A 13,161-nucleotide genomic window follows, 5' to 3' on the forward strand; every position below is an offset into this window, starting at 1 on the left:
CATGGTGCAAAGGTGCTTGAGGTAAAAAAAAAAAAAAAAGGTACTCACAATAAATTGAAAATAGCAAATACCAAAATCAAACTTCATTCCAGAAGAAATCGTATATTCTGCCAAGGCAGACCTGACTTTTTTTTTTTCCCATCAAAAGACTAGGTTTTCTATTTTCAGTGAAACCAATATTCAGAGCTTTGCAATCAGGCCACCTTGTTTATGAATGTTTCTTCCACATTTTATAGATATCACCATAGCGAAAATGAAAGAAATTTTAGCTACAAACAAGTGCTGTCGTGTAAAATTTATAGAAGTGTTGCAAGTTTGGACTGATCCCAAATCCATTTGCAAATCAACCACCATTGGCTTCTTACAAGATCAAAGTGTTCATTACCTGGTATACAAAAAAGTTGGTGTCCGACTGCATTCCCGGGAGATGAAGATTGTGATCATGTTTGACATTTAGCTGACAGTAAAAATTATACCAAACAAGGTATGAGCAGTTTGGGGGGAGCATTACCTAAGCCACGTCGCATGTCGGAGGAGTATGATCCTATAAAGAACCGCAACAGTTGAATCTCCGTTGAGGTTCTGGATCCTGCCCAGGGACAACAATTTTTGTTCCGGTGAGTAGTGATGAAGCTCCTCCAGATTCTGATTCGTCATTGGCAACTAGGGACTTCTTGCTGATGATTCGATAAATTTCTGTCAGGATTGTGAGGAAAGCAGATTCAACATTGGTGGCCTCCAGGGCCGACGTCTCCATGAAGAAGAGGCTCTCCCTTTGAGCAAACTCTTTGGCATCCTCAGTAGGTACAGCTCGAAGTGAACCCAAGTCAGTCTTATTGCCTATGAGCATGATAACAATATTTTTGTCAGCATGGCCCCGCAACTCTTCCAACCACCTGGTAACGTGATCAAACGATTGACGCTTGGTTATGTCATAAACTAGCATCGCCCCCACTGCACCTCTGTAGTATGCACTGGTCACCGCCCTATATCTGTTATTACCACCATAAACATGAGCTGAGCATGACAAACATATCTTGTAATGTGAACCAAATAGACATATATATAAGCAATAAATCATATATGAACTCTCTCTCTCTCTCTCTCTCTAACTGAAACAGTGCCACGTTCAATTATTTTGGATTAGCGAGGTAAACCCTGTTTTCTATTTTAACCTGTCAAAAACCTTGCCACCAATTAACCCCGGGTATTTCTAGCCTCCATCTTATTGAAGAAATCTGTGCTCCCCCAGAGTTAAGTCATCCCTCCACTCGTCCCTTCCCTTTTTCTTCTATCATCTCAACTTCAATCTACACTAGCTTACAAGTTATCACTAGTTCCATTGCTGATCTTCTCTAACTGATGACTCTATAATCTCATTGAGCAGTATCAGACAATAGTCTCACTGATATACATATTGACACCATTCAGAGTTCTAATACCACCAAAAAGAACTTGTACCTGCCAAATTTAACGCACTGATTTACTAACAGCGTCATACCAATCCGCTGCAACCCGATTTTCAGATTGCTCTAATTTTCCTCCTGACAACTTTCTAGTAAAATATGAACAAGAGGATCTACAACGACCATGGAAACTACATTGCCACCAACTCTTGTATAATCTTTTTAGACCAACTACTTAGCCCAACCCAATAGTCCTTAGGTTCCTATTAACAACATCTCACCTAAACCAGAAATCATAAATAGCCAAATTTCAAACCAGTGAAACGCCATGTTCGAGCATATCATTAAGGTCATTCTCGCATTACTTTTCCGGTTCCTAAAGCCAGACCTACGCCTACCCAGTACTTCAGAAATCACTTAGACAGGCAGTGGGGCTTTGACATAACATACTGAACAACACCCTCCACTAAAAGCAAAGCCTGCGATTTTGAGGCAATTACGAAAGATAAACCACTCGGCCAAATCCTTTAGACCCGGTTACACTATTTCAAATCACACAATGTTGGCTGGAAAAAGGAAATACCTTTCCTGACCAGCAGTGTCCCAAATCTGAGCCTTGACGGTCTTGTGGTCGATGAGGAGCGTCTTGGTCTGGAACTCGACCCCGATCGTGGCCTTAGACTCCAGACTGAACTCGTTCCTGGTGAAACGTGCCAAGAGCTGCGACTTCCCGACTGCCGAGTCTCCGATCATGACAACCTTCAACACGTAGTCGATCTTCTGGTTATAATTGCCCTGCCCCAACATATTCGACACCTCTCAGTCTCAGTTCTAAAATTCAAAGACCGAATCCAATCCAATAAGCGTTTGATGAGCTTCTCTCCCGATCGATCGGTGGAGGATTTTGATTTGTCAGGAGGAGAGCAGTACAAAGAGGGAAAACGTGAAAGACGTCGATGATGAGCCTAACAGAAGGTCAAAAGGGTTGAAGCAGGAGCTCGCAAGAACCATAGATATGGAAGCGATTGCATCGAACGACTCCGAGATTTACAGTCGACATAGAAAGTCTAGAGAGAGAAAGAAAATGGAACGGAAGGGGAAGGAACGAAAAAAGGGAAGAAAGACATGTCAGAGCAAACAATTGTCTACAAACATCTGTCTTGGGAGCCTGTTTCAGATCCAGAACCCCAGCTGAAGATGATTCCCAGATCGGTAACAGGGGAGGACAAATTGCATATGCTGCGTCTTCCTTGTTTGGAAGAGGTCAAAGATGCTGTCTATTCCATTCCTATTTAGTCGGCACCAGGAGCTGATGGGTTTTCCGAGCCGTTGGTATTATCATAAATAATTAAAAATAAAAAATCAGATTTATTTGCTGCTGTCCTACACTTTTTCCACAGCTGATTTTGCTTAATGACTCTTTCAAATAAAAAAAAAATCTATATATCGTCTATTTTCTTATTATTTTATCATCATCATGTCTTATTAGATGATAAATTTATAAATATGATATAGTAAATAATCTTTTAATATCTAATATTATATTATAAAATAATAAAAATTAAAATGATGATTTAGTATTACTCCTTTCAAATGCCATCATCGTTCCTTCCAAAATCTGATGCTCCAGCCGGATTTTTAGATATGGGGCCTATTCCAAGAGTCTCATTAAAATCTATGCCAATCATCCGAAGCTTATTTCTTTCTTTCTAACCTACTACTTAGCTTAAAAGATGATGGGAGTTTTACAAATAAAATTAGGCTCTCTGTGCTGATTAGTCATTGCCAAAAGTTTTTATTTTTCTTTTTCCTTCTGAAGAATTCTCTCTCCAAAAAATATTTCTCCTAAACTGTTCTTTGTTTTGAAAGTTTGGAGTAGATCAGTTTCTATAAACAGTATTACTTGCTCGAATCTATGTTGTCTGGCTTTTTTTTATTTATTTATTTATTTGGGATGAGTGTTTTAAACTCCAGACTTCTATTTTAAAAGTTAGAGATTATGACAATACTTTTATTTTGTCAGAAATGTCTTTCTATTTAACCAACCGGCGCAGAATTAATTCAATTTAAATGCGTTATATTAATACTTTAATTGAGAATGACAAATTTAAAATGAAAAATTAAATTTTTTAATTTGATATTTGAAATTCCATAAACCAAATGAACACATGATGTCCACATTATACTGGCAGGTAGCTTTTCCTTTGGTGAGGAGGCCAGGCCATGTTTTGATTTATTTCGTGGTCATGTATATATAATCTATTTTCTATCTATTTTGGGAATATTATAATAGTTTGATATGAATTTAGAGGACAATGAGTTGAGCCTTGAGGCTCCATTTGACTTGAGAAAGTCTCTTTAATTTGTTTTTCCCCCCTTCTCCAAATCCGCTTATGATCGATTACAAAAGGGTAAGATCGCCTCTTAATTTTGTGGTATTTCTCAATTGAAAACCGTAAATGGCATTACAAGTATAATGATCTGAAACGTTTGCTCTACTATCTATCTTCTGGAAAAGAAAAGAAATGGATTTTTCTTTTCTTTTCCTATGATTTAAATGTGGTTTTACAAAACCAACAATCTAATACCATTTTATTATACTGCATAAACTGGGAAAGAGAGAGTCACTGTGTCACATGTTTTGTGTTACTTGCAGGCCATCTTCCTAATCCTATCTGTACAGAGAGTTAAACAAATCAGGCAGAATGATTCGAATACTGCTTCTGTTTTCTTGAACACATGCACTTCGCCTTAGTATCCGTGAGCGTCTGCAGAAAAACAAAAAGTCATTTGTAACGGAAGATAAAAGAGTTGGTTTTAAGATACATGTGAGTTGTTCTGTCAAAAGATTCATGTGGGTTTGATGTAAGGATGTTGTCTTTCACATTACCTGGACCAGTTTCTGTAGGTCTTTGATGTACTCCACCGCCAATTCTAACATATCTGCTGTGTTGGTTTGCTGCGAATGGAATAACAAAAAAGAAAAAATTGAGTTCATAGCAAACAGATTTGACATTCATAAGTAAAAACACATATAGTAGAAACTACCTTGTCCATATTTGGGAAAAGCTCTTGTAGTTTCCTCATCCTTTCACTAATACGTGTTCTTCTCACCTGATGTAACAGATCTCAAAATGTCATGATATCCTATAGTTCCCAAGCTAATAAAGTGAAGTGAATCCTCATTAAAATGGTAGATATGCACATGAACCCCGAAACCAATATCGAAGAGCATCTGTAAATTAAAAGACGAGATTTACCCTCTCTGCAATGCTTCGAGGGTGAGTGGCGCAGCCTCTTTTGGCTCGAATTTTACAAGGCACAGAACCTTGAAATTGCAAGAACTTCTCTATAGCGGCCATCTCAGTGGAAGTCCTGGGCAAACTCAAATGATGAGTCAAACCATGGGGTCTGTTTCCGGAGCCTGGGTTCTGTTGAATAAAAGATCAGTTACATGATGGGATAAGCAAAGTGCGGATTGCCAAAAAGAATGCCGAAAAAATTTAAATTGAGCAGCCAGTACTACCTGAATATCTGATGCATTGGAAGATGAAAACACATTAACCTCATCGTCTCTGGCTCTGCTTAGGCTATTGAATCTGGATCCATTCCAAGTATCGGTTGTGAAGTTGCGAATGTAGTGCTGATTGCTATCACCATCATTTGCCAAGATTTGATCCTCTTGACTCTTTATTATTTCATTCCCAATTTCAGCAACCTGAGGCAAACGTGTTGAGCATGAAGATTGCCCGTTTGAGAAGCTTAAATGATCATTCCTCATCACACCAAAACCTGTTAGGCGTTAAAAGATATTCAGCATTCTATCTTGAAGAGTATGAAATAGAAATGCTCAAATTCTGAAGATTAGAAAAGAAATTCAAAGAAACAAAGTTGGCATCAAATTGAAGCTTTAATTGATAATTCTTAAACAAAATTGACCCTACAGCTAGTTTCTAGCAGTCCTCCGAATCTTCCCCTAAACATTTCCCCCCTTTTAATGTTCGTTAGATGGAAATTCGTTCACCCACCAGAACCCAGTGAAAGAGGAAGGAAAGAGAAGTCTAAAACTCAATCCTCTAATTTCCGCTAAAAGTTGTAGAGATCCCTTCTTGCTCCTAGCTGAGTTCAATTGCTTCAGTCTTCCCAAGGATTTGAAAGAGAAAACCCCACATCTTTGGTTGCTGAGGATTTCTTATAGGAAGTGTAGTAAAAGATTTTACTCACAAGCCAGCCTACGTGAGCTTATTCGGCCTAGTTATGGTGAATCCTATTTAAGGGAAAGAAAGGAATGTATTCATAAAAGACCCTGTGCTTTATTTCTCAGCATCACAAACACAGACAGCATTAAACAGATAAAGAAAGGGCATAAATTCGAGTGAGAGCAAATAAACAAGCATGAATACCATTATTTTCTATGGCTAGGTCGGAGAAAAGACTACCTGGAGAGCTACTTTGCCTAACAAGAAGGGATCGATTTCCTGCACCCAGTTTGGATTTCATCGAATTATCTAATCCAACAGAGTTCACACCGGTAAAGGAGCCATCCAAATTAGTCCCCGCAGCCAGTGAATTATGATTTTGAAAAGCTTGAACTTGTTGATCAGCTTGGTAAACCATCTGAGAGGCGGAATCGGCCGAGCCATTGCACGAAGACATGAACCTTGCTAACATGGTCTCCACCTCGGGACTCGATGGTCGAAGATACCTATAGTTCTTACATCCAACACCATCACTGCCATTGCTGCCATCAACAAGGCTGTTGAGCAATGCGCTCGGAGGAGAGCGATAGCGCGTTAGGACAGAATTATCCTGGTGATGTTGCTGCTCATGAAGTTGTTGTTGGTAAATATTCGAGTCCATGGGGTGGTTCCTTCTCAGCTCCCCATCTGAATATTTGAAAGTTGGACTGTACAAAAGACTCATACTTGCCTCTCTTGCAGATTCCTGAGGACAATCAATAATTATATTTCCATAAGTTTAAGACAAGTTCAAAGTAGGATAAAAATATAAACCTGAATTGCTTTGAAAAAATCTAAAACTGTGCTTGCTTGGACTTCAAACGTTGCTAAACCAAACCCAAAAGCTGCCAAAAAGAGAAGGGAAAATCAATAAAAACCTTAAATTCAGCCGCCAAAAGATAAAAATGAAGATACAAATTATATATAAAGACCTGCTTGCATTTACACAACACTCCAATTTTGACGCAGAGTTGAGAACCATTTGAGCTCCAAAATTGATGATGTCGCCAAGTCAAGTAGCTCAAGCTTAATTTCTGGGTCGTATATGAATCACTTGCAAATTGGTCGGAGAGAGGAAGAAGAGAGGAATTGCTCTGAAAAGAAGGGAGTAACAGAAACCAACAATGTTGTCTCTCGGGGCATGACAATATGTACTGGCTTTGCTTTACATGTACCCTTTGTTTTTTGACTTTATTACGGGAATGCACCAGTGCAGCATAATGAATAATTAATTAAGAATGTGGTCCATATTTGACATGTCATAATTTGAATTGACCGCGATTGTTTTAGGCAAAACATCTCATCTCATCTCACATCATCGTTATAATTTTTTAAAATCTCTACATAAAATAAAATAAACAATTCAATTTTTTCAAATCTTAAAATAATAATAATATTAAAAAATATATTCTAACAATATTTTATTCAACTTTTTAACTTTAATCTCAACTCATCTCATCTCATCTCTAAAACAAACGAACCCAATTAATAATTAATTTTAATTAAAAAAAAGTTCAAATTTTATCATTGTAATATATATATATATAACTTAATAAATAATTGAATATAGAGGGGACAACAAATTAATAATACAGTGACATACTGATCAGATTATTACAGTAGTAGTAGTAGTTTAAAATCCAGATATTTCTAATTCCTAAACGCAATCAAAATAGTGGAATATTGTTGGGTTTGAGGATATTGTTCGTAATAAAATTGTGAAAATGTGTGTAAAATTATTTCTGTAAAAAGGAAAAAAAGAAAAGAAAGTGGCGTGTGTATGCGTGCATGTATTAATTAATAATTAGTACGTAGATAGAATTAAGTTTTGAAATTAAGCAACGTACGTACGTACGTACGTATGTTATCCAAGCTGCTTAAAAGCATGCGTGGGTGTGTTTATGATAAGGGATAAGCAGCTAGATGTTTAATTTGCTTACGGGCGAAGCGACTACCTAGTAAATATACACTACTTAATTAGCCTAACAGTACAAGATCAATGCATTCATTATATATATATATATATATAGATATAATTGATTAAAATGAAAGCATGCGTTGCATTAATGTTGGATATACTGAATTAGCTGTACATATATGCAGCTGGCCTGAGGTTAGATCTATATCTAATAAATTAATTAAGGAACATTAAAAATTAATGCAACGACGTTAATTAGACTACTGATCAAGGGTTAATTTCATCTAAATATTGGTTGATCCGGAATAATGTAATGCCTTGATACTTCAAGGAGATTAGGTATATTAATCCTAATTATTATAATAATTGGAAACTGTCGTCTTCTTCTTTCTTTTATTTTTTATTTAAAAAATAAATACAGCTAGCTTAGCCATGAGAACCATGTTACACTTGGATAAATGAGGATAATTTCCTTATATATAGATATATATATAACACTAGACTTTTAGATGATTAAAGGATATATATTCGATACAGCTAGATATTTGACTATATGATTCTAATCAATTATATATTATTATAAAGTCAATGGAATTGCAGAAACAGGTAGCTAGCTAGCAGCTAGCTGTTTGAAAAACTCTGAGATAAGTTTGAGAAGTTTTCTTAAAACAAACGAGTCAAGATAAGTTTTCAACGTCCAGCTATATAATTAAGATACGGCCTGCATGTAGTTTTATTTGCACATTAGTTTTGATATTGTTAACTCTTCATAACCACTCAATTAATCAAAACGTTGACCGCTAACTTGTCACTAATTACAAAGTAATTAATCCTCAAATTACTCTCATTTACGTACACATGATGATGGATCATATCCTAATATAAATATATAATATAGATGCATGGTTGACAGAATTAATGAAAGCAATTTTATTAATTTGCTTTTGAACAGCTAGCTTAGAAATCATGTAGATTTAACTCCCAGCCTCTAAAATAGAGGTGAGTTTGAAACTCCCCTCCCCCAAATCAAAAAAAGAAATATGGATATAACAATGTCAAATGCCATGCTTTTCTCTTGATCGATGCTTTTTAATAAAAAAAAAAATGATTTATATCAGTCTCAAATAGATAAATTATGCACAAGTCTTTATAAAAAAATAGACCTCATCTTAAAAAAGTTATTTTTTATTAATAGGACCTACTTTTTATAAAATAATTGTATAAAATTTAGATATTTAGAATTTGTACCTAACCTTAATAATGTTTGCTGCATGTATGTCAAGTCAACTATATTATATGTATGTATCATATATAGGTATGGCATAATATATATGATATAATATAAATTCGCTTAGATTTGACATAATACAAAATTAAGGAGACGTTTGGATTTGAAGCTCATCTCAGTTCATCTCAACTCATCTTACTACTATTTATTACTATTCAGCAACTTTAACTCACAAATCTTATTACTATTCACAACTCATCTCACTATTATTTACAATCCATCTCAACTCATCTCAAGTCATCTTCGAATCTAAACGTCTCCTAAGTCTTCCCTCTGCATATAGAATTACTAGTATCACAGTCGAATAAATAAAATAAATGTGCTTAAAACCTTAAATTGATTTAGCCAGCTAGCTTGCATTATATATAATTAATCAAACTTAGTACCAAACATATATATATATATATATATATATATATATATATAGACACACACACAATCGAGGTGCTTATTATATTTATATATACTACATGATTCTGATCATCACGGCCTAGTCGATCTATATATGATGTATATATTGCATGGGTTACAACAAATCAATATTGATAATCAATATTGGTTGATCATGTTATAGAATATTAATTAAATTAATATAATACCCTTTATGAAAGGGAGATTAATGTTCCATCGCATATTATATATTTGGCATATGCCAATGATCAGACACTTTGACTTCGCATGCAATTCGTTGTGTTCGATCAAACAAATTTGATTGACACTCGAAGCATCTTGAAGAGTCACTGTCCTTTCCCACTAATATTCCAAGTCAGCTTCAGCAATTATTTCATATATATATATATATATATATAAAGATCAGGTAGCTAGAAGGGAGGACAATTAATATTGATCATTCATTTTATTATGCCTACTCATGTGAAAGTAACTACTTATTATAATTATAAGCAAGCACAAATATAATGATCGTGGATTCATTACTTTCAGCCATTTTATAAAATTAACTTATAGCTATTATTATTATTATTATTATTATATATATATATATATATGTAATTATATATATTGCCGCGCGCAGTTGTAATTAGATTGCGCGCATATATATAAAAAATTGATTATCTCGATCGCCCGGATCTTCCAAAATAATTCAGTTCAATCACATGAGGACGTACGCGCGGTACGTACTATATAATACATGATCATGAATTACAAAGTACATATAATATATTGATCGATCGACTACTAATTAATAGGTTTGTATAATTAATTAATTAGTCACCAAATTATGATCTTATAATTCCTATTATATGCACGCGCGCATGCATGGGATCGACTTATTAATAACGTATAACTGATCAATCGTAAAGATTGTAAGAGTAATCTACATATACATCCATTTGTTATCGAGCCAATTAATTAAGCATGCATCAACTATAATATATATATATATATATATATATATATATATAAAGAGATATATCTCCATGCATTGATCTCCTTCGAGCCGTACGCGGTATATACGTAGATAATTATTTAATAAACTCGAGCAAATGCAACTAAAATAGACAAATGAATTGCAATTGAGGCAATCTAATTATCTAGTAATTAATTATTAAGATAATTACAACCTCGATCGACGGCCTTTAGTGATTAATTTGAAATTACACACACACATTACACATGACATATAATATAAATTAGGTCTCACCAAATTAAGCCACCACCTAAATACCTAATTAATGGTTGGCGACCTATTAATTGGTTCCTGCATTTTTAAGTTGGATCTTCTCAAAGGATCATGACGAGCTTACTTACATTTTAATCCTCATAAAACCTTATACGTACGTACGTGCGTACAGCATTTAATTTATAATTAATTCATTCATCTCTCTCTCTCTCTCTCTCTCTCTCCACACCAAGTAGCTAGTAGTAGTATATATTAGAGAATCACGTAATATTATAAAAATCGTAGCTAGCTTTGTGGTTTGTTCTTTATAATTAAAAGCATGAATACAAGCAAATAATGGAATAGTATTCATGCTTGCTAGCTTAAGAATCTACCATTTTGAATAAAAAGGAAAGAATATTATTTTACAAAGAAGTCATGATGATCGATCGTGTGAGTACGTACTGTATAATTGTTGTTCCCTTTATCTTTTTCTATGCGAAGATGATCTACATATATATAATGTATATACCCATGCATGCAATCTCGATCTCATGTAAACTAAAAGGTGATCATTCATCATGAATATATATGTGTGCGTCATGTGTACGCATGCACATGATCTTGATAGGCTATATATATATATATAATGTCTAACATCGATGAGCTGTACCCTCCCAAGAAAAGAGGAGTCATCATCATGTTGGGTATCATGTATCCAGAACATTTAATATAATTGGAATATGGCATTTTAATTTGGTAGGCAAAATTCCAAAAGTCCAATATCATGACTTCTCACAATTAGTTCCAACACGAGTCAATAATTAATGGATTAAGAAATTCCAGAAAAGTGGTATTCTTTTATCTATAATTTTAGTTGGAAATTAAGGAAACTCGTGTGTATATATGCCATCGATCGATCTGCCAAACCCGTCCTTGATTAATTAGCGACCATATATTTGTTGGATTTAGCCACACAGCTTTTGGTACACACACAGATCATCAAAGCATAATGATCTGGCATTTATATAAGCAGGCAGGCCACAAAATAAGGACAATATTATTGCATATACGCTCAGTTAATTTTACCATCCATGCAATGCATACAATTAGTTAATTAATTAGGTATATAATGTGTCCAATTCACAACCATATATGTTACAACAAACAAATTAATTATTGCCTATATATATATATATATATATTTTGATAAAACATATTGCATTCATTAATAAAGGACATTATAATTTTGACTTGAAACATACATAATAAGCCAACTACAACATTAATAGCTCCTCATATACACAATTGTGACTGACATGATCTAGTATATGCTGCAAACCTCTACAAATCACCGTCTGCGAGATAGCAAAACTTTGTCCAAGACAGAGTTTACAAACTTCATACTCTGTCTAAGATGGAGTAGGCTAGGGACACACTCTATGAACAAAAATTTCAACAGACACTCTATAGACAAAAGTCTAATAGACTATTATTTTTTTTCTAAAACAAAAGACATATAAAAAATTAAAGATATATAAGAAAAAATGAATTACATCTTGAAAAGACGGAGAACACATTTTTAACCTCGGAGGAAAAAGACAAACAAAATGACACACACACACACACACATATATATATATATATATATATATATAATATATTCGGTCGTTCTTCAGCCAAAAGGATAAATAATAATACTAGATAAAAACCAATTATTCCATATATTATATGCTGTTGCGCATGCCCAGGAATTGACCAATTTCTGTCTCCCAAGATATTAAATTATAGATTAATATTCTAGAGAATATTGCAGAATAGATACGTACGTGTGAGAATTTATCTAGCTAGCTCATCATCCGTTTCGGAGGAGGAATTTTTGTTGTGCATGATCATGTACATATATGATCACGATCATAAGTTTTTATCAACTACTTGCAACTTTTCATTTAAATATTCACGGGATAAATAGCCTGTATATATATATATATATATATATATATAATAATTAATATGCTAGCTTTTATATATTCTTTTCTCCTTGATCTGTTATATAATTATTAATTCTTTTTTTTTATAGATGCTGTTCTGATAATGATTTGGCTGGCTAATTGGTACGTATATTCTTATTTCTTTGTCATATTGACGTGTATTAACACACACCAAGCCAATTAAACTCATACATGCATGCGTTACTTTGATGATATTGATCTCTAGTCTCATCATGATCTTCAGCCTTATTTGAGACCTTCAAATTCGATCGATCATGAGTTGTAACTTAAATATCCTATGATCAGTAGTACCTAGTACTCTTTGTTTTTTCTTTTTTAATTTTACAAGATATATATCCAACATGAATATTAATTATTAAAAAATATTTTTAATTAAAAATACTATTTCTTGTCTTAATTAATATAATCAGATTATTATAAGGACGATGTAATCGAGAGCAGTACGTACAACCAAATTAGGTGCTTTTGCTGATCATGACTAATAATATATATAATTGTGAGGGAGGATTTGAGAGACAAGAGATCATCAGAACGTACATGAATTGCCCTTATATAATAATATCTCGGAATATAACGATCCACTAATTACTCATTATTAAGATATATAGAAGACAAATTAGATGCTTTAGTTTCCAAAGAGATGTAATTTGGATTAATTTCCGACAATTATATATATTG

The 13,161-nt window shown here is 34.0% G+C and overlaps 2 protein-coding genes across 3 annotated transcripts; both read right to left on the minus strand.

Moving 5' to 3' along the window:
- Window positions 1–305: 305 nt before the first annotated feature.
- LOC109001517 (ras-related protein RABA4c) lies at window positions 306–2,752 on the minus strand. The gene is made up of 2 exons (XM_018978844.2): window positions 1,990–2,752; window positions 306–992 (listed from the first exon to the last, which is right to left on the minus strand). Exons 1-2 carry the CDS (start codon window positions 2,211–2,213, stop codon window positions 545–547), a joined length of 672 nt encoding a protein of 223 aa, XP_018834389.1. The 5' UTR covers window positions 2,214–2,752; the 3' UTR covers window positions 306–544.
- A 1,058-nt stretch (window positions 2,753–3,810) lies between these two features.
- LOC109001516 (transcription factor bHLH130-like) lies at window positions 3,811–6,751 on the minus strand. 2 transcript variants are annotated; one of them, XM_018978839.2, is made up of 8 exons: window positions 6,577–6,751; window positions 6,419–6,489; window positions 5,846–6,350; window positions 4,933–5,198; window positions 4,667–4,837; window positions 4,455–4,520; window positions 4,297–4,365; window positions 3,811–4,174 (listed from the first exon to the last, which is right to left on the minus strand). In XM_018978839.2, exons 1-8 carry the CDS (start codon window positions 6,584–6,586, stop codon window positions 4,103–4,105), a joined length of 1,230 nt encoding a protein of 409 aa, XP_018834384.1. In that variant the 5' UTR covers window positions 6,587–6,751; the 3' UTR covers window positions 3,811–4,102. The 2 variants fall into 2 exon arrangements, with proteins under 2 accessions (XP_018834384.1, XP_035540981.1); XM_035685088.1 differs by lacking the exon at window positions 6,419–6,489.
- Window positions 6,752–13,161: the final 6,410 nt, after the last annotated feature.

Source organism: Juglans regia, chromosome 14 (assembly GCF_001411555.2).
Source record: "Juglans regia cultivar Chandler chromosome 14, Walnut 2.0, whole genome shotgun sequence".
Classification (NCBI taxonomy): Eukaryota; Viridiplantae; Streptophyta; class Magnoliopsida; order Fagales; family Juglandaceae; genus Juglans; species Juglans regia.

Excerpts from the sequence above, each read along its gene's own strand:
- LOC109001517 (XM_018978844.2), bottom strand. The coding sequence starts at position 2,213 with ATGTTGGGGCAGGGCAATTATAACCAGAAGATCGACTACGTGTTGAAG. Across the intron at positions 993-1,989 it reads GACACTGCTGGTCAGGAAAG|ATATAGGGCGGTGACCAGTG; the intron begins GTATTTCCTTTT and ends TGGTAATAACAG.
- LOC109001516 (XM_018978839.2), bottom strand. Across the intron at positions 4,521-4,666 it reads CTCGAAGCATTGCAGAGAGG|GTGAGAAGAACACGTATTAG; the intron begins GTAAATCTCGTC and ends CTGTTACATCAG. Across the intron at positions 4,366-4,454 it reads TTTTCCCAAATATGGACAAG|CAAACCAACACAGCAGATAT; the intron begins GTAGTTTCTACT and ends TTCCATTCGCAG.